This window comes from Camelina sativa, chromosome 14 (assembly GCF_030686135.1).
Source record: "Camelina sativa cultivar CO46 ecotype springtype chromosome 14, ASM3068613v1".
NCBI lineage: Eukaryota > Viridiplantae > Streptophyta > Magnoliopsida > Brassicales > Brassicaceae > Camelina > Camelina sativa.
Genome location: NC_141893.1, coordinates 2,946,884 through 2,968,430, shown reverse-complemented (window position 1 = coordinate 2,968,430; position 21,547 = coordinate 2,946,884). Strand labels below are relative to the sequence as shown.

Sequence of the window (21,547 nt, the reverse complement as noted above, 5' to 3'; positions counted from 1 at the left end):
GATTCTGAATGGGGGAAGAGATGTGCATTGATATAACCTATATAGCCTGAAGAGTTTCAGCTATATATATGATCAACAATAAAAGTTACTAGGACTTCAATAAAATAAAAAGGCTAAATCCCGAGAAAAATACATGTTGGATACTGGTTCCTGTTCTATGGATTTCCTAACCAATGGATACTTTGGCAGGAAATTTACATTATAAATACTGAAGGGATAGTTTACACTCAATGTTGAGAGTCTTGAGATAGGGCGGGTCTTTTTTCCAGCATCTCATAATAGAGAACAAAATTTTCCTGCAACGACATGGTTGTTGGTTCTTCATAGGGAAAATGAGAAGAAAGATACAATCGATGAGCAGAACTTAGATGTACTCACCTTTTGAACGATATCAAATGAGTTTGGATCAAAACAGTGATATGATCCTCTTTCATACGCATTTGTTTTCACGAGAGGTTCCCCGATTCTAATGAACCACAACCTGTGCTCTTTGTGGTAGAACCAACCCCTATTGTAACTGCAAAACAACAAGAGTTAAGCAGCTTTATCCTTCCGAAGTTGATGTTTTGCTTTCATACTCCCTTTCTTCTTCACATGTGAAGACAAATTCATCTTACATATATATTTCAAGTTTGATATATGTCCATTATGATGAAAATTTCCGAGGAAGCATGTTTAAATTCACAATACTAAAGAAACAAAATAGAAAAATATCATGATAAAAAGTACATACAGTTCATTTGCCGCATATAATTGTGCCTCATCTTTCGGCATGCTGCACATAAACAAAAATTGTTTAAGGTTGTGTTGACAAGAGAGCACATAAACAACCAGTTGTTCAATCCCAAAGATATATACCTATAGAATACGTAAAACAAAGTTTCTACCAATAATTTTGCAAAGAGCCCTGGCTGCATACCAAAACACAAAATAAAAACAGCTCATGTAAGATACACAAACCTAGATGGATAAGTAGATGATGGTACATATGAGAGGGTAGAGTGACTTACATGTAGAGGTGGAGGGCTTTTTGCGTAGTAGCACTGCGGTACACTGAATTCTGGATCACCTTTAGAGGGTTCATTGGACCAAGGCGAGCCAAAAGTCTTATGAAGATTTTCTGTTGAGTTCAAATTTAACCCCAGTGTTGTCAAATCAATCCCAAGTGCCAAAGAAGCCAAGTCAGGGTCAGTCATCTTTATCACACTTAGCAAACCAAGCAAGCCAAACCGATCAGGACTTGACTGTGTAGCCTGCGTTGATTTTAACCCCACATCTCTGAAAGGTTGGCTAACAGCTGACATCTGCTGCAAGCGATACTGCGACGTGTTCTGTTGGTGCTGATATTGCTGGATAAGCTGCTGGTCATAACCCATCCCAGTGACAGAATTTGCAGAATTCATAGATCTTAATCCGATACCCGGTGGTCCACCAGTCTGAAATCAGTCAAAAGTTTTTTAGAAAAAACAAGAACGTTGGTTTCATGAGGTCAAAACCTCAAATATCAGCCTGTTTGCAAATATTACAGACTATACCACACCTGTGAATGGTAAGATGGATGCGAAGATGAGAAGATGTCAGACCCATGTAAGGAGATACCACTACTACTAACAGCTTGAGCATGTTGTTGTTGTTGAGGACGATGTGAGGCGTACGCTCCATCTAAGTTAAACCCACCAGACCTTCCCATCTGCAAGTAGCCACTCTAGGGGATAAGGTAAACGTTTTGAGGATAACTTTAAATGGAAGAAAATTAAGCCCAATGACATTTTTGACAAGCTAAAAACTCACAGATAATTGTTGAGATTGCATCATTAACATTGAATTCTCATGGAGTTGTTCTTTATGATGCATATCCATTGGATAATCAGCATTACTACCTGTATAACACCATTCAATCTTGTCATGACTAAAAACTAAACTGAATGCAGACACATGCAAGTGTCATAGAAGAACATTCTGTACTAGTATTATAATGATAATTCAAGAGGTTAGCATCATATTAGAATATAAAGATGATTAGTAATTCTGCTGGGTATGATCACAAAATCATTCTCTAAATCTGTTCAATACCAAATATTATGCCAATGTGGAAGATAGATCGTTCTATTTGGGAGTGAAAACCTCAAATTCCATAATGCACACAAGTAAGACAGAAACTGAGAATTCTCTATCTAATTGGACAATCGAAAAAAGTTGCAGATCAAAAGGGGGGGACCTTTATATCCTGGCAATGCTGGAAAATCTTCATTTTGGATGCTGAACTCTTGGTTTTGCTGAACTATGGGGCTGATTCCAAGGCCTTGTTTCAATCGAGACCCTACGAAAAGGGCGGAGTATAATTTTGGTTGAAACTGATGATAGAAAGAAGATAGAATATCAGGGTTTAGGGAAACTTACCCAATTGTCCTTGACCGCTGGCAGAGCTGGGGCGGCTTGTGAGCTGAGGAAAATCGTTATTTATATCAAATGGAGAAGTGTCGTTGGAGTTCATTTCATTCATCAATCCCATAGAGCTTAGACTGTTCATTGCTTGCACATGATTTTGGGAAAGCCCTCCAGCTGTAGGGTAAGAGTTTCCCAGCATCGAAAGAACCTGCGGAGATCCTGAAGAAAAAGATAAGAATATAAGAGTCTACATAAATCATAAAGAGAACCTGAGGTTACCGGTTAGAGGGTTTAATTGATTTTAATATCCAGAGAAATATCTGAAGAAAAGCATGTGTTGCTGGATCACATTATTTTAAAAACCTTTGTCAAAAATTGATATGATTAGTGATTTCTAAATACTAGTTGACATCCGGTGTTATTCGATTAATGAGGAATTGATTTCACATTTACTAATGGATTTGTAACTAATTCAACAAACAGCAGAAAAGGATATAAATCATAAAATACCTTGTGGAATGACTCCACCACCCATCATGCGATTTTGTCCAATATTTCCAGAACCGCTATTAACCGCCAAATTTAGCCGCGAACCAAGACTCGGCATCGATAATCCTCCACCAGAGCTCAAAGTCCTACCCATTGTGCCTCCACCAACCATATTTCCCATTGAACTAGTCATTCGAGAACCTGCATTTCCCAAAATTGGAGAAACTCCCAATCCTGGTATAGTAAAACAATTAACAATGGTGGCAAATCTAGGAAAAATCCAGTAATAAAACCTCTAAAACCTATATATTCGTGTTACTAATGAAATAACGGTTTCCAACAGTATTTATTTATACCTCCCCTATTAGTGAGTCCTGAGTGTCCATGAGAGCTACCATGAGATATCTGCATATGAGAAATCCATCCATAAGCAAACTTTGTAGCAAAGCCAAAGCAAGAAGTCATATTTTCATTATTGTCACATATGCATGACTGACTGCACCTGAGAGAGTGCAACCGGAATATTGCTGGATGCAAATCTTCCATTCGAAATACTTCCATTCTGTTGTTGGACACCAGCAGAAGGAACACCATTTAAACCTGGATTTCTCGATCCAAGGGAACCCGCCATATTGGGAACATTAAAGTTTCCATGAATGTTGTGAAGGCCCTGAATCGATCCTATAGAGAGAGAGAGGGAAAAACAAAAAGAACCAATATAAGTAGAAAAGAATTCAGACGGAAATAACGCAGGAAAAACATCTACTCACCAGCATGGTGGAAAACCGGAGACGCTGCCCCAGACTGACCAGAGAAAGAAGAAGTAAACGTTCTCCCTGAACCGTCTGACAAGTTCGAGGTAGACCCGTTAATTGAGGACTGATAACACCATTGTAAATAAACCACTAGTCAGAAGATTGATAAACACACTAAATATAAATACCATAGAAGCTACATTGACCAATACTGCAACACAATGATTGTAAAGATTTAAGTAAGTACATTAAGTAAACTTGACATTTGCAGATATTAATCAACTCCACAAGCAAAAGTTCATCCGCAAACCAAGCAGGAAACCCTTTTAAGTGAAACCAGGACTGACAAGATGAGCAGTCGTAAGTGATTTGATTAACCCCTGAAACGAATGATTAAAATGGTGAGGCATCAAAAATACATGGAAAGGGAACAACTTTGAAATTGAATCGATCACAGAACTATATAAATAAACAGTACAAACTTCAACGCATCCGAATCAATCATGCATTACAAACAAATCAAAACCACTTTAGGATTGAACGAACAGTCTAATGGCAGCAACGAGATTAAGGGTTCAATAGAAAGATCAACAATTTACCCGCAAAAACAAACAAAAACCCTAAAACACTCAGATTTATATAATCAGCAGCCAAACGAAATAGAACCTGACGACGACGATAATAAGAGAACCCAAAGGATGAAGAACAAAGAAAACACAATCTTGAAGCTCCAAGGATCAGAATTCTCGACGAAGGAGACGAAATCGGAAAAGAAAAAAATCGGATCTTTATGTAAGACTAACCGTTTTACTCTACTCGGACCGTCCTGCTTCGGAGAACTCAGAGGCGAACAAATTAAAAAAGGGAGCCTTTTTTTATTATTTTATTTTTATTTTTTCACTACAAGTCTATTTATATTTAATTTCAGGGTTTATGAAGAAAAATAAACATGTTTTTTAGGTAACATATCCAATATTATAGAGACCAGGAATTAGGTTTACTATATATGCACCTCAAATTAAATATTTTTTCTATCATAATAAAAAATTGTTCAGTTTTTACCTTTTTAGTTAGATTTTCATATATTGACTAATTTATTATATGTAAAAGTTGTCAATTTATTCAATTTCAGTTTTTGAACAACTTCATAATTTGGCTACATCTGAATGAGATAGTAGTATCTTAAGAAAATTTATTACAACTATATATATAGTCAATGTCAAAAACTACAATGATAAATGACAGCTAACACTGCAGATTTTGCTCATATATACTTTAACTAATGAATGAAGACATAAAGGCAAACAAAAATAAAAAGAGAGATCAAAATGTTGCATCTGTCTTATTCAGTATGATACCTTACAAGAAGAATAAGGGATTTTAAGATTCTTTACAAGCAGGTTTGATGATGGATCATGTGCTGTTGTTCTTCAATATAGCTACATCATATTCAATGATTTGGGAAAAAATTAACCAAAAAGTGCGGTTTAATAATAGAATGTGCCTCAAGATTCTGAGGAAGTATATTTGAGAATAGCAGCGTCAATCCTCTCCTTGTCTCTAGTTGCAAATGATTCTAAGAGAACTCCGTTTTTGTAGAAGTGAAAGAGAGGAACCGCCTGAAGATTGTAGTTAAAAAATCAAACTCTCTACTACACAGTTCTGTTTTTGAATGTATGTTGTTAATATACCAAAAAATTCGAAAGAGAGATTACCTTGATACGGAGCCTTTCAGCGACTTCAGATTGTTCATCATATTCATCTACAACCTACAAATGGTATATAAGCTATCAATGGATTGTTTTCTCTACTTTACTCACCAAAAAAAGAGATCAAAATACTTACATTATGCCTAAGGAAGATAACGGGAGCTTCTTGGTCACCAGATTGCTTGCACAGCTTTGAGAAGCCCTGCTCTATGTATTTACAACTCCCACAGGCAGTCCGATAGAAATCAACCACAACCAAAGTGTTAGTTTCTTTCGATTTTTCAAGGACTCTAAGCAATTCGTCATCTGTCTTGAACTCAGTGACGCACTCCACAGGACATAAATCATCATTTTCATCACATAAGTCCACTTGGTTCTCCTGGCCTAAGCTTTTCGCTCTCCCACGCTGAAGCAGCGTGCATCCCAATGCGATGTTTATACTCATGGATGAAGCCACAGCCTCTTGGAAACGACAACCTGACTCCAGTGTTGCAGCAGGTCCATCTAGAGTTTCCAACAATATTTATACCTACCCTACTATTAATGAGTCCTGAGTATCCATGAGAGCTACCATGAGATATCTGCAAAGGAGAATTAAAAAACAAAAACAAACAAAAAAAAGCAAACTTTAAAGCAGAATCACAGCAAGGAGTAACTTTTTTCGCATTATTCCAATACTCCAACAACACATTGATAAAAAAAGACATGTGTGTGGTAGTACATTGAGTAAACTTGACATTTGCAGAGATGAATCAACTCCACAAGGAAAAGTTCATTAGCAAAGCAGGGACCCTTTAAGTGAACTCAGATTGCAGTCGTAATTGGATATTGATTTGGGCCTGAAACGAACGAGTAGTTGGTGAGGCAGGAACCAAAAAAACAGGATAATACATGGAAAGGGAAAAACTTTGAATCAATTACAGAATTCTAGTACAACAACACAGAACTATATATAATCTGAACGCATCTAAAAGCATACAATTCAAAAAACCCATTCAGGAACTCGCAGAGAATTAAGACAAAAACTGGATTTTACATTCTAATGCCAGCAGCGACTAGATTAAGGATTCAATTCGAAATTGGGAAAAAGGGATTGTCACAAAATAAACAAAAAACCCTAAAGCAATCAGATTTGTAATCTGCAGTCAAACGAAGTAAGGACCTGTGTCATCAGTACTATATGAACCCAAACGATGAACAAAAAAAAAAAAAAAAAACTTAATCTTGAAGCATCGATGGTTCGGAAGTCTCGAAGAAATCGGAAAATAAAAATCCGTTCTTTCGTTAGTTTCGTAGTACTAACCCGATGAATGAATGAATGATCTCTCTTATATTAGCTTGGACCGTCCGACTTGAGAGAACTCGGAAACGAGGCGAGCTTAATTGGTCTCGATTTTGTCAGCCATGGCTTACTTATGTTATGTGACACAACAACACATGTACAAACTTTGACTTTTTTTTTTGATATATCTTCTTCAACTATTATCAACCACAAAATCTAAATGTCGTATGATCGAATCATACTAGTGAGGCCCATGCAACCCAATGGCAGGCGCTACTACAACGTTAAATAATTAATTTGAATCATTATTATTATATTAGTGGTGTATAATTTGGTGTCGATTTAGATCATAATTATTTTCTTGGAAAATGTATATAGTGAGACTTCTTCTAACTTCGGAGATAAATACTACATATGACTCGTCGTCTTGTCTAAACAGAGAGAAAGCAGAACAATATGTTTGCAATTAGTTGCAGCCATATGAAACGAGTGAAAAATTAAAGTATGATTGATCTGAGGTGTTCTTACTTTGAGTAAGCATCTCTTGAGGAAAGAGAATACCCAGCAGTTAGAGAATGAGAGACGACTATGAGGAGGACGATGAGGATATGATTAGGAGCCATTGAAGTCGTCGCCTTGTGTTCTGCCAAATGTGGAAAATATAGGAACAAACATGAAATAATAGTTTGCTATATATATAGTATTTTCTCTATTTGGATATTTGCGTCTGCGCTCACTTGTTTCTTTAAGTCCACTTGGGAAACCGATCGTTAGGCTGTCCTTTTTTTTTTGTTTTTTTTGTCTTTTGTTGATTATAAATAGCTGTAGACTGTCTCGTTTGACTAGTAAAGCTTCTCTACATTATATGCTTGGGACCGTCCTAATTCGGAAACTCGGAAGCCAGGCGAACTTTGGGTATCGATCTTGTTAGACATCATGTCGCATGGGATAGACCATATGATAAAACATGTGTACACTTACAATATTGACTTTTTGATTTATCTTTCTTCACCTATTTTCAACTGTTGATCCAGAATTTTTATCTTAAAACATTATTTAAATTAGATAGTCCCATGCAACCAATAGCGCTACTAAGGACGTAATAAAATTAATTTGAAATCTATTTATTTATTTTTGCTACAGAAAATTTTATTATAAGGTGTGTAAAAAAAATTATTATTATTTTCTTGTATCTCATAAGAGACTTCTAATTTTTGGGATAACAATTCAGTTTTGGTATATGTTTGGTGAGTTGGATACCTTATTATGTTTATTGAAATTGATACTCGTTAAATCAGTGTCATGTAACCATTCATCATCAAACCAAAATTTGAAATTTGATACTTTTCTATTCAATTTCCTTTTTTCGGTATTGAGTTTCGATACTCTATATACATCAAGATTCATAATGTAGAAACTGTAATTCAATAGAATTGATTAATAAAAAATGACGGTAACAATAATTCACCACACATCACGGAACATAACATAGAATTTTAACTAATAAAAAAACAAATCCTCTGTTTAGACATCCTCTGTTTTTGAAGTTTGAGGTTTGGATGAGTCGTTGGTTTTGTCTGTAGCAGTTTCTTTATTCACTTAACAAAATATATAAGCAACTCATTATAAAAGAAGTAATGTATATTATCTAATAAACGTAAATAAGTTTACCTTGTTCAGCTTCAGCAGCAATTTGAGCCTCTTTTGCTTTACGGCTGAAACAGCAACCTAATAAAAAGCATATACCAATGATGATCCCAATGAAACCCACAATTGCTGCTATGATGACTCCGGCAAAGGCTCCAATACTCAGTGATCCTATTTTCCTGATATTCCCTATCTTTTTCCCTATCTTTTCCCTTATCTTTTTCCCTATCTTTTTCGCAACTGCAATTTTATTAAGTTTGTATACTATATATCAATATTAATGTACAAAAGTCTTAAAAATATATATGGTTAAAACATGATAAAAGGAAGAGATTTTCAAAATTCAGTGATACTATATATTTTCTTACTTGTGTCTTTCATCTTTGGACCTGCAACTGCAATTTAATTAAGTTTGTATACTACGTCAAAATTAATGTACTAAAAGGTTTAAGAATATGTGACTAAAACATAATAAAATGAAGCAATTTTCAAAATCCAGTGATCCATATATTTCTTACTTGGCTCTTTCTTCGTTGGACCTGCAATTTAATTAAGTTTGTATACGACGTCAAAATTAATGTACTAAAAGGCTTAAGAATATGTGATTAAAACATGATAAATTGAAGCAATTTTCAAAATCCAGTGATCCATATATATATATTTTTACTTGGTGCCTCTTTTTTACTTGGTGGCTCTTTCTTCTTTGGACCTGCAATTTAATAAAGTTTGTATACGACGTCAAAATTAATGTACTAAAAGGCTTAACAATATATGATCGAAACATATAAACTTTTTTTTTTTTTTTTTTTTACTTTTGCGTGGAAATCTTTTGAAAAAAAAAGCTGCTTTATTCACAGCCACTTCCGAGCGAGCGACTCTGGCTAGAAGACGACCCTTTACTACATCTTCGACAACGACCGACGATTCTTGATTCATAACATATGATTCACCGTCTTGTCTAAACAGAGAGAAAGCAGAGCAGTATGTATGTATTTAGTTTCAGCCACGTGACGTGAAGAAAAAATTGAAATATAAATGTCAGTTTTTTTTCTTACTTTGAAACAGCATTTCTTGTGGAAAACGAATATCCAGAAGTTAGAGAAAGAGACACGAATACGATGAAGACGACGAGGATGATATTGGAAGCCATTGTAAGCGTCGCCTTGTGTTTTGTCAATGTGGGAAAATGTACGAATAAACATGAAACAAGACTTTGTTAGATGTAGTAAATTTTCTCGATTCGCCTATTTGCGTATGCTTTCTTATTTTATTTCTCACCTTGTAGTTTATAAACTCAGAGAGCTGGAAGTGCTTTTGTGGACAGATTGGTAAGCGGTCTTTTTTGTTCTTCTTGATTATATATAGCTTTAGGCTGTCTGCGTTTGACTAGAGATTTGCTTCTTAGGTTTAATAATAGGGATATATATACATCAAGTAGTAACCTATCTTCATGAAAACTACCACTTTCATTTCTTTTTAATACAATAATACACTTTAAGTTCATAATCATTTCTAATAATTTAAAGAAAGCACTGGGGTGTAAAAACTATCAATAAGTAAGGCTTTTTGATAGATTTGTCTTTTCTTTTCTTTTTTTATCTTAAAGACAAGACCAAAACAATTAGTCTTATCTTATTTGTACTGGGGATTGACAAAAAAAAAAAAAAAAAAAAAAAAACCTTATTTGTACTGGGAGAAAACAAATGTCAATATACACAAGCAATTATATCTTATGACTTAATGGATTATTTTTCTAAAGATAAATAGTTAAAGGATTTAAGATGATCTTTCTATTTTCTTATACAAATTTTAATTATTTAGTCATAAAGATTATATTATCTTGTATATCTATTTGAAATTTTGATAGAAATGATTAAATAAATTATGTCCAATTTTTTTTTTAATATTTTATCATTCAACTTTTTAAAAAGATCTACAAGTCATAAGTTGGAAAAACTAAAAAAGACAGACATAAAACTGAAAACCACGCGAATCCTTAAACATGTAATGATCATAAATCATGACATGTATAACAAGAAAGAAAAAAGAAAAAAAGCAAGAGAATAAAGATGATCAGATCCAACGAGTTTAAGAATACAAAGTGTTTTCAAACATTGGTGTCACCATTTGAAAGCTTTCCAGCAGGAGCACTCATGGCAACCGTTTTCGTCTTCTCACCCATTCCATAGCCCATCTCTTCTCCTATTTAATTACATAAGACCTTTAATTTAACACCCTTCAGTTATATCTGCCTCAATAATCAGTACATACAGTACGTATATATTGGTTTTAACAAAAAAAAAAAAAAACAGTGCTTAATCATTCATGACCACACGTCGAATGCATGTTCTAACTCGGTTAGGAACTTTTCGGTGTTCGAATTTTGTCGAATCAAATTAAATAAGTACTAGTTATAATATTATCTGTTATTTCTCTAGATCAAACAACACTACAAGAAAACATCACCAATTCTGACCAAATTTCCGACTGATATATTGGTCGGCTAATTACACGACCATTTTCCAACCGTTAAGCGACGCGATTTAAAAACAGTTAGTAATCGGTCGAAAATTAGCGACAGATACATATGGTTGGATATCGGTCGGAAATTACCGACGAAATTACCGACCAATAAATCCGTTGGTAAAAACCGACTGTTTCCCAACCAACTTTCTGACTGATTTTAAATTTGGTCGATAAATGGTCGGTTATAAGTGACCGCTTTAATCGTCGGTAAACGGTTATAAATTTCTGACCAATTACCGACTGACTTATTACCGTTGCAACAAAGCTCTACTGGAATTTTAAATTCCACTGATATCTCCATGGAAAATAATGCTTTGATCGGTTTAGAAGAAAACACACTTGACGAGATATTAGAAAATTCTGATGCTGAGCTGGAAGAATTTGAAGAATATATCGACTCAGCATCATCATCTGAATATTCTTCTGATTCTGATTAATTAATGGAATGTAATTTGTTTTTTTTTTTCAATTCTGTAACATTTTGTTGGATGTAATAAAGTGTATTATTGAGTTTCGTCATGTTTGGTTCACATAAATTTATATTGTAATATATGAAGTTTGATTAACACAAAAAGCACGTTTATCCACTGAATTTGATTATAAAAATTTTCAAACTTAGGAAAACGAAATTACATAGAATTAGTTTAAGTTTAAGGTTAGTACTCGAGTCCAAATATAATCTCTTGTGATTGTAAATATACTTTTAAACTTATTTAGCCCATTGTTTAATGTATAAAGCCTCTAATGGGCCAGTGTGTTCTCGATTTAGCCCATTTTTTATTGTCTAAAGGCACTAATATTTGGATAAACCTAATTAAGCTTCCACGATTCCACACCTCTTCGCAGTATCTTCTTCTTCGTCTTCTCTCATAACCCTAGGAGTTCTTTTCACAGTCTCTTCGCAGATCCACCGTTGTTTGTCGCGTACTCGGCGTTTGCTTGCCGTCGTTTCACCGTTTAGTCGGCGCCGCTCCTCCATGACGAACCCACCAGTCCCACCACCGGTAAACCCTTATTTACCCTTATTACGCTTCCCATTTGGATTAAGGCTACACTTTCATGTTGTTCTTTTTTACACATGAGATTATTTGTAAGATTATTTGTAATTTTAAGGCTACAACTTTAGCAATTGAACGTCCCTGTAAGATTATTTGTTCTCTATAAGCGAATTATGGGATTTAGGCTTCTCATATTTTAACTTCTCTTATTTGATGTCTAATTGTTCTATTTTGAATTATTTTTTACTAACAGCTTTGTTTTCTCATTGTAGAACTTCAATCGTAATGCATTTCTTCAATATATGTCACAACAGTTTAGTACACAACAGTATAGTAGCTCAACACCAGAGTATGACACTTTTTATAGGCCTATCATAAGTGAAGACCAGACAGGTAGTATTCCAGACTTTGAAACCAATGTCTCTCCACCAGCCGATGTAAACGGTTCTGTTCCACCAGCCGATGCAAATGGTTCTGTTCCACCAGTTTCGGTGGAGGACCTTCTCATTGCTCCAGGACGTGAAACTCTCAAGTATCTCCATCCCAAAGTGGAGCGAGGAGCTATTTGGTAAATTATAAGTTAAACCTATATGTAAGATTTCTTAGTTTAGATTAGGTTAGTTATTGATGTTATTAACTGGTTTTGTGTAGGTTTAAGCGTGATCCATATGGTGTAATTACAAAGTCTATCTTGAGAATGCAAAAAACAGATGTCAAACCTGCTTGCTTGACATATCGTTCTCTTCCCCCTGAGACTAAAAAACGGTGGTTTCAAGCTTTTGCGGTAAGATTCCTTCTATAATATATGTTTGATTCACATCATGTTTTTCTCTTGTTATTTACTTCATGTGTTTTTTTTTGTTCAGCAAGAGTTTAACTGGGATCCCAGCATAACAAAAATAGTTGAGATAGAGTTTGAGAAACAAGCTGCCTATTCCTTCTCTAAGAACTTAGCTGAGTGGAAACAAAAATGGAAATGCAATAAAGAGAAACCTATACATATGACAGATGATTTATGGAAGGGGTACATTAATCTTTGGTGTGATGAGAAAGTTGCAGGATTTGCATCAACAAACTCACAAAAAAGGAGAAGCAACCCAGATGGTGAAGGAATTCCAGTGCACTTCAATGGAGCTAAATCATTCTATAGGCGTAAAGATGAAATGGTAATTTTGAATTTCTTTACATTTCTTAAGAATTATCATTCAAATGCATATTAATCATGTTCTTTTTCCATGTATATAAGACTGTTGAAAATGGTGGAGTCGAGCCTAATATGATGGCTTTCATTGAGGATGTTTATAAAAGTAAGAAAACTGGCAAGATTGTCTACAAGAAGGCAAGCAGATTGTGGAGACTTTAAAAGAACAGGTGAATGACCTCCAATCTAAAGAGCCACTTGAAGATGGATTGGTTCAGCCTCTCTCTTGTCCTGAGATAAACGATTTGGTTCGCAAGGTGCGGGGATTCCTTTTTTCTCTTAACATGCTTTTTACCATACCAAATCAACTCGACACTTCTTAACTATTTGATTTTTAACATGATGTTTCCATATTTTTTACATTATGCTTGGTTGATTCTCAGGCAATACCCAAAAAAAAGGGTAATCGATTTGGATTTGGATCTCTCCCAGATCATGAAAAGTTAGATGCTCCCTTCTTACCCAGCTTGGACCCTGAAAAGAAGTTAGAAGAAGCATACAACAAGATTTCTGAGTTAGTTAAAGAGAAAGAGGAAGATACCAAGACAATCCAGTACTTGAAGGATGTTACTGAGAAGCTTCTCAACAAATTTCCAGACTGTCGTCGAGCTGAAGAAGAAGAAGATGATGATTAGTTTGCCTGGTTTTTTGGTTGTATTAGTTACGGTTAATATAAGAATCTATTAATGTGGTTTAATTGACAATAACTTCTATTTATATATTTTTGGTATTTTCTGATATTTAATTAACTTAGCATTTTTTATTTTTTATTAATTTTTATTTTCGGTATTTTACATTAATTTGACAATATTTTGGTTGGAAAATAATTGGTCGGAATATCGGTTGGAAATTAAAACGGTTGGTTAACAGTCGGTAATATAGTCTCGACCGATTTACGCCGTCGGTAATTAGTCGGTATTTTTCTAACCGAAATCCGACCGATTTTACCCAACAGAATTTCAACCAACGATTCGGTCGGAAATTTCCGACCGATTTCTAACTAAATAAATTTCCGACCATCGATTTCCAACCGATTTACAGTGGTCGGTTAATGGTCGGAAATGCCTCTTTCCGACTGATTTTCGACTGATTTCACCGTCGGAAACGGCTATGTTTTCTTGTATTGCAAAGTGGTGTAAAAAAAAATGAATCAATCATGCATGTATTATGCATTCTCTAGATCATGTTCTTGTATACCATGTATAAATTCGAAAGATTTTTGTTATAAGTTATAACAAAAAACTGTGTAAGTAGTAGATTCAAGTTTTTAAAGTCATTTTATCACATAATTATACGCTAGATTCTTTTGTAAAAAAAAATGACTACGGCAAATTCGATTTACTATATGCTTGGCACGCCCTGTAAAAGAAAAAGAAGTAATATCAAATATATATACCTGGATAGGGTTGGACAACGGCTGCGTTCATAGCCTTTTGTCTTCGGACGAAGATAATCCAGATTCCAATGGCGACCCAAATAACAAAGAAGAGACCAACATATAGGTCTATAATCGTGGAGAAGCCGTTGCTTCCACCGCTGCCTCCACCAGTACTCCCACAGTCGAGAGTGATCCTACCAAACTTGTCCGCATTGTCCAAACTTTGTCGCGTTTGTTCGTCGGACATTTCTGTCCGGGCCGCAGATAAATCATCACAGTCTTGTTCCCCTAATCGATCGTGAGAGTTAGTGAACTTATTTCAATTTGATACACATATTATATAATATTAAGGTTAGAAGTACAAATTGTTTTGTAGAGCGATAAGAGAAGGGAATATACCATTGGTGGATCCAACAATAGCTACAAGCGCGAAGAGAAACAGAAGAAGGATGATACGGAACGAGAACATGGTTGGATTGGGTGTAGAATACAAATTATGAAGGATCAGTGAAAATATTGTGATGTCAATCAAGTAGAGTACAAAAGATGAATGATCAGTATTTTTCCATTAATGGCGAATTTGTTTGTATGTCAATTTGTGTAATATATATATATATAAGAAAGAAAATATTGTGATGTTTGCTGAAATGGGATGCAAGTCATCAACTTCCCGTATTTTATCCGTTTTGATGTTTGATTCAACTATGGATTTCAATATTTATAAACTTTTGTATAACGATTATAAGCTCTTTGCAGAAGTAGTCCACTATGTCTCTTTTTATCTTTTGACGTCAGTTTTGTGAAATAGTCTCATATTATATGGCAGCTATATGTATAAAGTTTTGATATACTCACTGAAAAAAAATTTGTAATGTTCATGACTCTCGCAATGACATCAAACAAATGACATATATTATGTGTTGTCGAAAATTTGTAATAGTTTATAGAACTCTCTGCATCAAGAAACGTAGTCCTCATCCGTCCCCAAGTAACAGAATGAAATGTAGAATTCGTTATATATATATATATGGTGTGTGGGAATATATGGAATGCAAGTTATCAACTTTGCCTATTTTATTCCTTGTAAAATTTAATCCAAGTACACACTTATATATATGAATTAAAAATTTGTATGATCATTTTATAGCTTTCAAATGCTTGATTCACTCCAAATCTAATAAGATATACATTTTTGTGTAGTATATTGATTGAACGTTTTTTACGAAAAAAAAAAATGTATGATTTTCAAAAGTCCAGTTGAAAAAGAAAGGGAGTTGCAGAGTTAGTACGAGGGCCCAATAACGTAGGAGAACTAAAACCCGAATCAGTTGTTTGTTACTCGCCAAATCAAATTATCCGACCCCCAGCTTAAACCCTCGGACAGAGACAGGTGACGGCATCACTGACACTCACCAACCATCCCTTCAAACGACAGCGTTGTTATGTTTTAGGAATCCTCGAAACGGCGTCGTTCGTGTAAAACGAGAGTTTTTTTTTTTCCCATCGAGTGATTTCCTTTTTTTTTCTGATATAACATACCAGAGACTCGTCAACAAAACATACATGAACAAGTCAGAGGTGTAACTCTATAAATCACTCCGTTCTCTCTCGGCAGTGGCCATGGCGCCTGTGGTGGAGAGGCTGGAGCGTGCGTGGATCATAATCTCCCCACAACTCATCACTGGAGAGAACAAGCTCAATCGTTTAAGAAAATGAAACTAAAAAAAGTAATGAACTATAAATGAATGATGTTGGAAACAAAAAAATATTTCAATAGAATAATATCCAACAATAACATATGTAATTTGAGCCAATCTAATATATTTGTTGTCAAACAAAAAAAAAAGATTTTAGCAAAAAATAGACAAGTGTTTTATTTTTACATCCTATCTCTCTTTTAGTTGGGCAACTATATACACTTTGATAAAATTCCAACTAATTTTTTTCTTTTTGTATACTCCATATTATATTTGTCAATTCAACTAGGCAAATGAGGAGGAATCCAAACCAAAAAAAAATATTCAAAAATAGTTTTTCTGACTTTCCATTTAAAGGTTGAGATTCAATGTGAAAAGCAACTTGGCTAGTTTCCTACATAACCAATGATATCTCGCCATCTGTCACTATTTGCGTGGCAGAGCCAACCCCATGTGATCGCCGTGTCCACGTGACGTGGCTGAGCCCATCGACGTTGGAGAATCCCCTAAAGCAAATATTCGCACATTTATTGTTTAACACATCTTCACTCAAATAAATAAAAAAGCTTATTTAAATTAGCAGATCGCCCCCCGAATGCTAACATATTTACACTCTCAGTCCCTTAAGTAATAGACCAAGCTAAGGACTTTACATAAAAAAGGAAACAAATAAGGACCTAACTGCAATATCTTATGAGATCGTGTTCCCGTCACTTTCCTGGAAAGATACAAGCCATTAAAACTCTACAGAATAAAACACATTTAAATATAATTAAAAAAAAAACAAAATTTATATTATATTCAACAAATACAAAATATATATTTAACCAAATTATATATGTAAAGGCTTCCTCAGAAGGTAGTAGAAGAAGAAGAAGAAGAAGAAGAAGAAGAAGAGAAGTATCTGGGAGATAGAGAGGCGTACGATCTCCGCATCATTGAAGAAACAGTTACGGAGTTTAATCCGCTCCGGTTCTGGTGAGTTTTTTTTTGTTTCTGTTTGTTTGAGATCTCTCACGTAGTCTTGTGTTCCTCGCTTTTCTCGGAATTTGAGTTTTGGAATCTTCGTATATTATCGAGATTTTGTTTTGACGTTGATCTCTGATTTTGTTTTCTTGCGGCCACTCGATTTTTCGTATCTGTTCTTTTTACTATTCCAAAAGATTCGTCGTTAGTTTTCAGTTTCAGTTTTTAGAATCTCTGTTTTCGTATACTGTGTAAGCTTACAATTAGATTGGGGTATGATTTGATCTCTTTTCCAGTGGAAGATAATGGGGAAAGGAGGTGAAGACAATTCTGAATTGTTAGAGTCTGATACTTTTCCTGCTTGGGGTAAAGATGTTGCCGAATGCGAAGAGCATTTTGGTGTTAGTCGTGAGAAAGGGTTGAGTACTGATGAGGTGTTGAAGCGACATCAGATCTATGGTTTGAACGAGTTAGAGAAGCCTGAGGGCACTTCCATTTTTAAGCTGATATTGGAGCAGTTCAATGATACGTTGGTTCGTATTCTTTTGGCGGCCGCTGTTATTTCCTTTGTCTTGGCCTTCTTTGATGGCGACGAAGGTGGTGAGATGGGTATCACCGCTTTTGTTGAGCCGCTTGTCATTTTTCTCATCTTGATTGTTAATGCCATTGTTGGCATCTGGCAAGAAACTAATGCCGAGAAGGCCTTGGAAGCTTTGAAAGAGATTCAGTCTCAGCAAGCTACTGTCATGCGTGATGGCACTAAGATTTCTAGCTTGCCTGCAAAGGAGCTTGTTCCTGGCGACATTGTGGAACTAAGGGTTGGTGATAAGGTGCCTGCTGATATGCGTGTGGTTGCTCTTATCAGCTCAACTCTGAGAATCGAGCAGGGGTCCTTAACAGGAGAGAGTGAGGCAGTCAGCAAAACCACCAAGCCTGTTGATGAGAATGCCGATATTCAAGGAAAGAAATGCATGGTGTTTGCAGGAACCACTGTTGTGAATGGGAACTGCATATGCTTGGTTTCAGACACTGGAATGAATACTGAGATTGGAAGGGTTCACTCACAAATTCAGGAAGCTGCACAACACGAGGAAGACACCCCTCTGAAGAAAAAACTTAACGAGTTCGGGGAAGTTCTTACTATGATCATTGGTTTAATTTGTGCGTTAGTGTGGCTCATCAATGTCAAGTACTTCCTCTCCTGGGAGTATGTTGATGGCTGGCCCAGAAACTTTAAGTTCTCCTTCGAGAAGTGCACATATTACTTTGAAATTGCTGTAGCGTTGGCGGTTGCTGCGATTCCTGAAGGTCTCCCAGCAGTTATTACCACATGTTTGGCTCTTGGTACACGGAAGATGGCGCAGAAGAATGCTCTGGTTAGGAAGTTACCCAGTGTGGAGACTCTTGGATGCACTACTGTAATTTGCTCTGATAAAACCGGAACCCTGACAACCAATCAGATGGCTGTTTCAAAGCTTGTTGCTATGGGTTCTAGGATTGGAACCCTTCGATCTTTCAATGTTGAGGGGACCTCATTTGATCCTCGAGATGGAAAGATTGAAGATTGGCCAGCAGGTCGGATGGATGCAAATCTGCAGATGATTGCAAAAGTTGCTGCCATTTGCAACGATGCTAATGTCGAGCAATCTGATCAGCAGTTTGTGTCTAGGGGCATGCCTACTGAGGCAGCTTTGAAGGTAATGTGGTCTACTACACTAGCTTGCACCTTTCTCTTCTTAACTAAATTGACTAAAAAGACTTCTTCTGGTTGCCCTTAAATGATATTTTTTTCTATTCGTGTGTGTATATTTGAACAGGTTTTGGTTGAGAAAATGGGATTTCCTGAAGGGTTAAATAAAGCTTCGTCTGATAGCGATGTCTTACGTATGTATCCCTAATCATATTTTGTTAGTATTGTTTATACAGTTTTACATATGCTAAACTCCTGAACTTTTCCTTTTTTTAACATTATTGAAGGTTGTTCTCGGCTATGGAGTGAACTAGAGCAACGGATTGCCACCCTTGAGTTCGACCGTGACCGGAAATCAATGGGAGTTATTGTGGATTCCAGCTCAGGAAAGAAGCTGCTACTGGTCAAGGTCTGTTTTTCATCATTAATCGTATCCTGGCTCCTGAGGTCGAGCCTGTGAAATCAATGTGGCTTTGGTTCTTGCATTTAATTAGTCGAGAAAACCTTTGTCCTCTCTTTTCAGCACCTAAGAGACCAATTTTGAAATTATGCAGGGTGCGGTAGAAAATGTATTGGAAAGAAGTACACGTATTCAGCTACTTGATGGTTCCGTTCAGGAGCTTGACCAATACTCAAGGGAGCTTATTTTACAAAGCCTACATGATATGTCCATGGGTGCATTAAGATGTCTCGGATTTGCGTTCACAGATGTTCCATCAGATTTTGCCACTTATGATGGCAGTGAAGACCATCCTGCTCATCAGCAACTTCTCAACCCATCCAATTATTCGTCTATTGAGTCCAATCTAATATTCGTTGGATTTGTTGGTTTAAGGGTGAGTCAGGGTCACCATGATATTTTATGTTCTTTCTGGTTCCTCATTAATATGTTATTCATGCTCTACCTATTTAATGATTGAAGGATCCTCCAAGGAAAGAGGTGCGTCAAGCCATTGCAGACTGCAGAACAGCAGGTATCCGGGTCATGGTCATTACCGGAGACAACAAGAGCACAGCGGAAGCGATCTGCCGTGAAATTGGTGTGTTTGAAGCAGATGAAGATATCTCCTCAAAAAGCTTGACAGGAAAAGAATTTATGGATGTTCAAGATCAGAAGAAGCATCTAAGACAAACTGGAGGGCTCTTGTTCTCGAGGGCTGAACCAAAGCACAAACAAGAAATTGTCAGGTTACTTAAAGAAGATGGAGAAGTAGTTGCCATGACTGGAGATGGAGTCAATGATGCTCCTGCCCTTAAGTTGGCTGATATCGGTGTGGCTATGGGCATTTCCGGTACAGAGGTATTGTGTCTCTTCTCTCCTCTTCAATCACGGTCCACGGATGATGATAGCTCTATCAGCTTTCTAAAGCTCTGGGCATTTTGCAGGTAGCAAAAGAGGCATCTGACATGGTGTTGGCAGATGATAATTTCAGCACAATTGTTGCAGCTGTTGGTGAAGGCAGGTCCATCTATAATAACATGAAGGCCTTCATCAGGTGAGTCTTTTAATGTTACATATTATGCCTCGTCGTATATGTGGCTTGAATTATGCATACTAAGTCTATATATTGGACTATGATGAATAAAAGGTACATGATCTCTTCCAACATCGGTGAGGTTGCATCAATATTCTTGACAGCTGCTCTTGGAATCCCAGAAGGCATGATTCCAGTACAGCTTCTGTGGGTGAATCTTGTAACAGATGGTCCTCCAGCTACAGCTTTGGGATTCAATCCCCCTGACAAGGACATCATGAAGAAGCCTCCTCGTAGGAGCGATGACTCGCTTATCACTGCCTGGATCCTCTTCCGCTATATGGTAAGCAAAAAAACCGATTTGGCTCACTTGTTCATCTTCTGGGGATTTGCTTTTCTAACTGACTATTATGGGTACCTACTACCTACCTACAGGTGATTGGAATGTATGTGGGAGTAGCAACAGTGGGAGTATTCATCATATGGTACACACACAACAGCTTCATGGGCATAGACTTGAGCCAAGACGGTCACAGCCTTGTGAGCTATTCGCAGCTCGCTCATTGGGGACAATGCTCTTCATGGGAAGGCTTCAAAGTGTCTCCTTTCACAGCAGGCTCTCAGACTTTCTCATTCGACTCAAACCCTTGCGACTATTTCCAGCAGGGGAAAATCAAGGCATCCACACTCTCCCTCTCGGTGTTGGTGGCGATAGAAATGTTCAACTCCCTGAACGCACTCTCAGAAGACGGCAGCCTGGTGACGATGCCACCGTGGGTAAACCCATGGCTGCTCCTGGCAATGGCGGTCTCATTTGGTCTCCACTTTGTGATACTGTATGTGCCATTCTTGGCTCAGGTGTTTGGTATTGTACCGCTGAGCTTGAACGAGTGGCTGCTGGTGCTGGCAGTGTCGCTTCCGGTAATCCTGATAGATGAAGTGCTCAAGTTTGTAGGAAGGTGTACAAGTGGCTACCGCTACTCAACTCGCACTCCCTCCGCTAAGCAAAAGGAGGAGTAAGAAAACAATTGGAAAAGCACATTACATCATTAGACTCTTGATAGTTTTAGCTGAAATTAACTTTGTTGCTTAACTCTCTCAGCCTTGGTTATTTAATTTTCACAACTATAATTTATTGGTTTGATATAAAATGTTTCCAATTTTGGTTAAAGGATATTTTCCCAACACAAAGCCCGCAGTTAAAAAGATGAATGTTTTAACCAAAAAAGAGATGAGAGAAAACAAATTGAACAAATGAACTCATTTTCTTATCAAAAAGTTTACTTCATTTAACTTGCAAGAATTTTGAAAGAATTTTAAAATAAATGTTTTCTTAAAATCACCAA

The 21,547-nt window shown here is 36.4% G+C and overlaps 5 protein-coding genes, 1 non-coding gene and 1 pseudogene across 10 annotated transcripts; 3 read left to right on the top strand and 4 right to left on the bottom strand.

The window, feature by feature from the left end:
• Positions 1–9: 9 nt before the first annotated feature.
• LOC104739348 (putative NOT transcription complex subunit VIP2) lies at positions 10–4,558 on the bottom strand. Of its 2 annotated transcripts, none has more exons than XM_010459669.3 (15): positions 4,436–4,558; positions 3,880–4,012; positions 3,648–3,756; positions 3,380–3,558; positions 3,234–3,282; positions 2,899–3,111; positions 2,401–2,607; positions 2,219–2,320; positions 1,792–1,880; positions 1,541–1,690; positions 1,011–1,436; positions 859–911; positions 734–775; positions 379–517; positions 10–296 (listed from the first exon to the last, which is right to left on the bottom strand). In XM_010459669.3, exons 2-15 carry the CDS (start codon positions 3,895–3,897, stop codon positions 228–230), a joined length of 1,845 nt encoding a protein of 614 aa, XP_010457971.2. In that variant the 5' UTR covers positions 3,898–4,012; positions 4,436–4,558; the 3' UTR covers positions 10–227. The 2 variants fall into 2 exon arrangements, with proteins under 2 accessions (XP_010457971.2, XP_010457970.2); XM_010459668.3 differs by having other exon boundaries at positions 4,299–4,536.
• Positions 3,648–3,728, top strand: LOC147927786 (small nucleolar RNA snoR35). The gene has a single exon (XR_015581223.1). It is a non-coding gene; the product is annotated as a small nucleolar RNA snoR35 (small nucleolar RNA).
• A 395-nt stretch (positions 4,559–4,953) lies between the features above and the next one.
• LOC104739347 (thioredoxin-like 4, chloroplastic) lies at positions 4,954–6,784 on the bottom strand (annotated as a pseudogene). Its single transcript, XR_015579235.1, has 5 exons — positions 6,645–6,784; positions 6,063–6,180; positions 5,478–5,922; positions 5,348–5,401; positions 4,954–5,251 (listed from the first exon to the last, which is right to left on the bottom strand). The product of XR_015579235.1 is annotated as a thioredoxin-like 4, chloroplastic (transcript).
• Positions 6,785–7,989: 1,205 nt separating this feature from the next.
• Positions 7,990–9,705, bottom strand: LOC104739346 (uncharacterized). Of its 3 annotated transcripts, none has more exons than XM_087486584.1 (8): positions 9,549–9,705; positions 9,326–9,432; positions 9,083–9,228; positions 8,938–8,979; positions 8,789–8,809; positions 8,639–8,665; positions 8,295–8,510; positions 7,990–8,212 (listed from the first exon to the last, which is right to left on the bottom strand). In XM_087486584.1, the coding sequence occupies exons 2-8, from the start codon at positions 9,418–9,420 to the stop codon at positions 8,148–8,150; spliced, it is 612 nt and encodes a 203-aa protein (XP_087342710.1). In that variant the 5' UTR covers positions 9,421–9,432; positions 9,549–9,705; the 3' UTR covers positions 7,990–8,147. The 3 variants fall into 3 exon arrangements, with proteins under 3 accessions (XP_087342710.1, XP_087342711.1, XP_087342709.1); XM_087486585.1 differs by having other exon boundaries at positions 7,990–8,200; positions 9,549–9,704; XM_087486583.1 differs by having other exon boundaries at positions 7,990–8,221; positions 9,549–9,702.
• Positions 9,706–10,263: 558 nt separating this feature from the next.
• Positions 10,264–14,842, bottom strand: LOC147927785 (uncharacterized). Its single transcript, XM_087484195.1, has 4 exons — positions 14,773–14,842; positions 14,392–14,661; positions 13,447–13,469; positions 10,264–10,464 (listed from the first exon to the last, which is right to left on the bottom strand). The coding sequence occupies exons 1-4, from the start codon at positions 14,840–14,842 to the stop codon at positions 10,378–10,380; spliced, it is 450 nt and encodes a 149-aa protein (XP_087340321.1). The 3' UTR covers positions 10,264–10,377.
• On the top strand, positions 11,615–13,740 carry LOC104739345 (uncharacterized). The gene is made up of 6 exons (XM_010459666.3): positions 11,615–11,800; positions 12,067–12,362; positions 12,446–12,578; positions 12,661–12,960; positions 13,041–13,252; positions 13,379–13,740. Exons 1-5 carry the CDS (start codon positions 11,774–11,776, stop codon positions 13,155–13,157), a joined length of 873 nt encoding a protein of 290 aa, XP_010457968.2. The 5' UTR covers positions 11,615–11,773; the 3' UTR covers positions 13,158–13,252; positions 13,379–13,740.
• A 1,986-nt stretch (positions 14,843–16,828) lies between the features above and the next one.
• On the top strand, positions 16,829–21,372 carry LOC104739344 (calcium-transporting ATPase 4, endoplasmic reticulum-type). The gene is made up of 9 exons (XM_087484184.1): positions 16,829–17,048; positions 17,333–18,733; positions 18,854–18,920; positions 19,014–19,135; positions 19,281–19,562; positions 19,649–20,026; positions 20,113–20,222; positions 20,316–20,544; positions 20,637–21,372. The coding sequence occupies exons 2-9, from the start codon at positions 17,342–17,344 to the stop codon at positions 21,219–21,221; spliced, it is 3,165 nt and encodes a 1,054-aa protein (XP_087340310.1). The 5' UTR covers positions 16,829–17,048; positions 17,333–17,341; the 3' UTR covers positions 21,222–21,372.
• Positions 21,373–21,547: the final 175 nt, after the last annotated feature.

What these genes read in the sequence shown, in the direction of transcription:
- LOC147927785 (XM_087484195.1), bottom strand. Translation starts at nt 14,842, where the DNA reads ATGTTCTCGTTCCGTATCATCCTTCTTCTGTTTCTCTTCGCGCTTGTA. An exon ending in CGTTGTCCAACCCTATCCAG is followed by an intron (nt 13,470 to 14,391) that starts GTATATATATTT and finishes ACTTCTTTTCAG; the next exon opens with GGTCCAAGCTGGGTAAGAAG. An exon ending in CCAAGCTGGGTAAGAAGGGA is followed by an intron (nt 10,465 to 13,446) that starts GCATCTAACTTT and finishes ATAGGAGAAGAG; the next exon opens with ATGGGCTATGGAATGGGTGA.
- LOC104739344 (XM_087484184.1), top strand. Translation starts at nt 17,342, where the DNA reads ATGGGGAAAGGAGGTGAAGACAATTCTGAATTGTTAGAGTCTGATACT. An exon ending in AACATGAAGGCCTTCATCAG is followed by an intron (nt 20,223 to 20,315) that starts GTGAGTCTTTTA and finishes GATGAATAAAAG; the next exon opens with GTACATGATCTCTTCCAACA. An exon ending in GGATCCTCTTCCGCTATATG is followed by an intron (nt 20,545 to 20,636) that starts GTAAGCAAAAAA and finishes ACCTACCTACAG; the next exon opens with GTGATTGGAATGTATGTGGG.
- LOC104739346 (XM_087486583.1), bottom strand. Translation starts at nt 9,420, where the DNA reads ATGGCTTCCAATATCATCCTCGTCGTCTTCATCGTATTCGTGTCTCTT. An exon ending in CAAAAGATTTCCACGCAAAA is followed by an intron (nt 8,980 to 9,082) that starts GTAAAAAAAAAA and finishes ATTAAATTGCAG; the next exon opens with GTCCAAAGAAGAAAGAGCCA. An exon ending in AAGTAAAAAAGAGGCACCAA is followed by an intron (nt 8,810 to 8,937) that starts GTAAAAATATAT and finishes ATTAAATTGCAG; the next exon opens with GTCCAACGAAGAAAGAGCCA.
- LOC104739348 (XM_010459669.3), bottom strand. An exon ending in TGGTGGAGTCATTCCACAAG is followed by an intron (nt 2,608 to 2,898) that starts GTATTTTATGAT and finishes CTTTTTCTTCAG; the next exon opens with GATCTCCGCAGGTTCTTTCG. An exon ending in TGCAATCTCAACAATTATCT is followed by an intron (nt 1,691 to 1,791) that starts GTGAGTTTTTAG and finishes GGCTACTTGCAG; the next exon opens with ATGGGAAGGTCTGGTGGGTT.
- LOC104739345 (XM_010459666.3), top strand. Translation starts at nt 11,774, where the DNA reads ATGACGAACCCACCAGTCCCACCACCG. An exon ending in GTGGAGCGAGGAGCTATTTG is followed by an intron (nt 12,363 to 12,445) that starts GTAAATTATAAG and finishes GGTTTTGTGTAG; the next exon opens with GTTTAAGCGTGATCCATATG. An exon ending in GGTGGTTTCAAGCTTTTGCG is followed by an intron (nt 12,579 to 12,660) that starts GTAAGATTCCTT and finishes TTTTTTGTTCAG; the next exon opens with CAAGAGTTTAACTGGGATCC.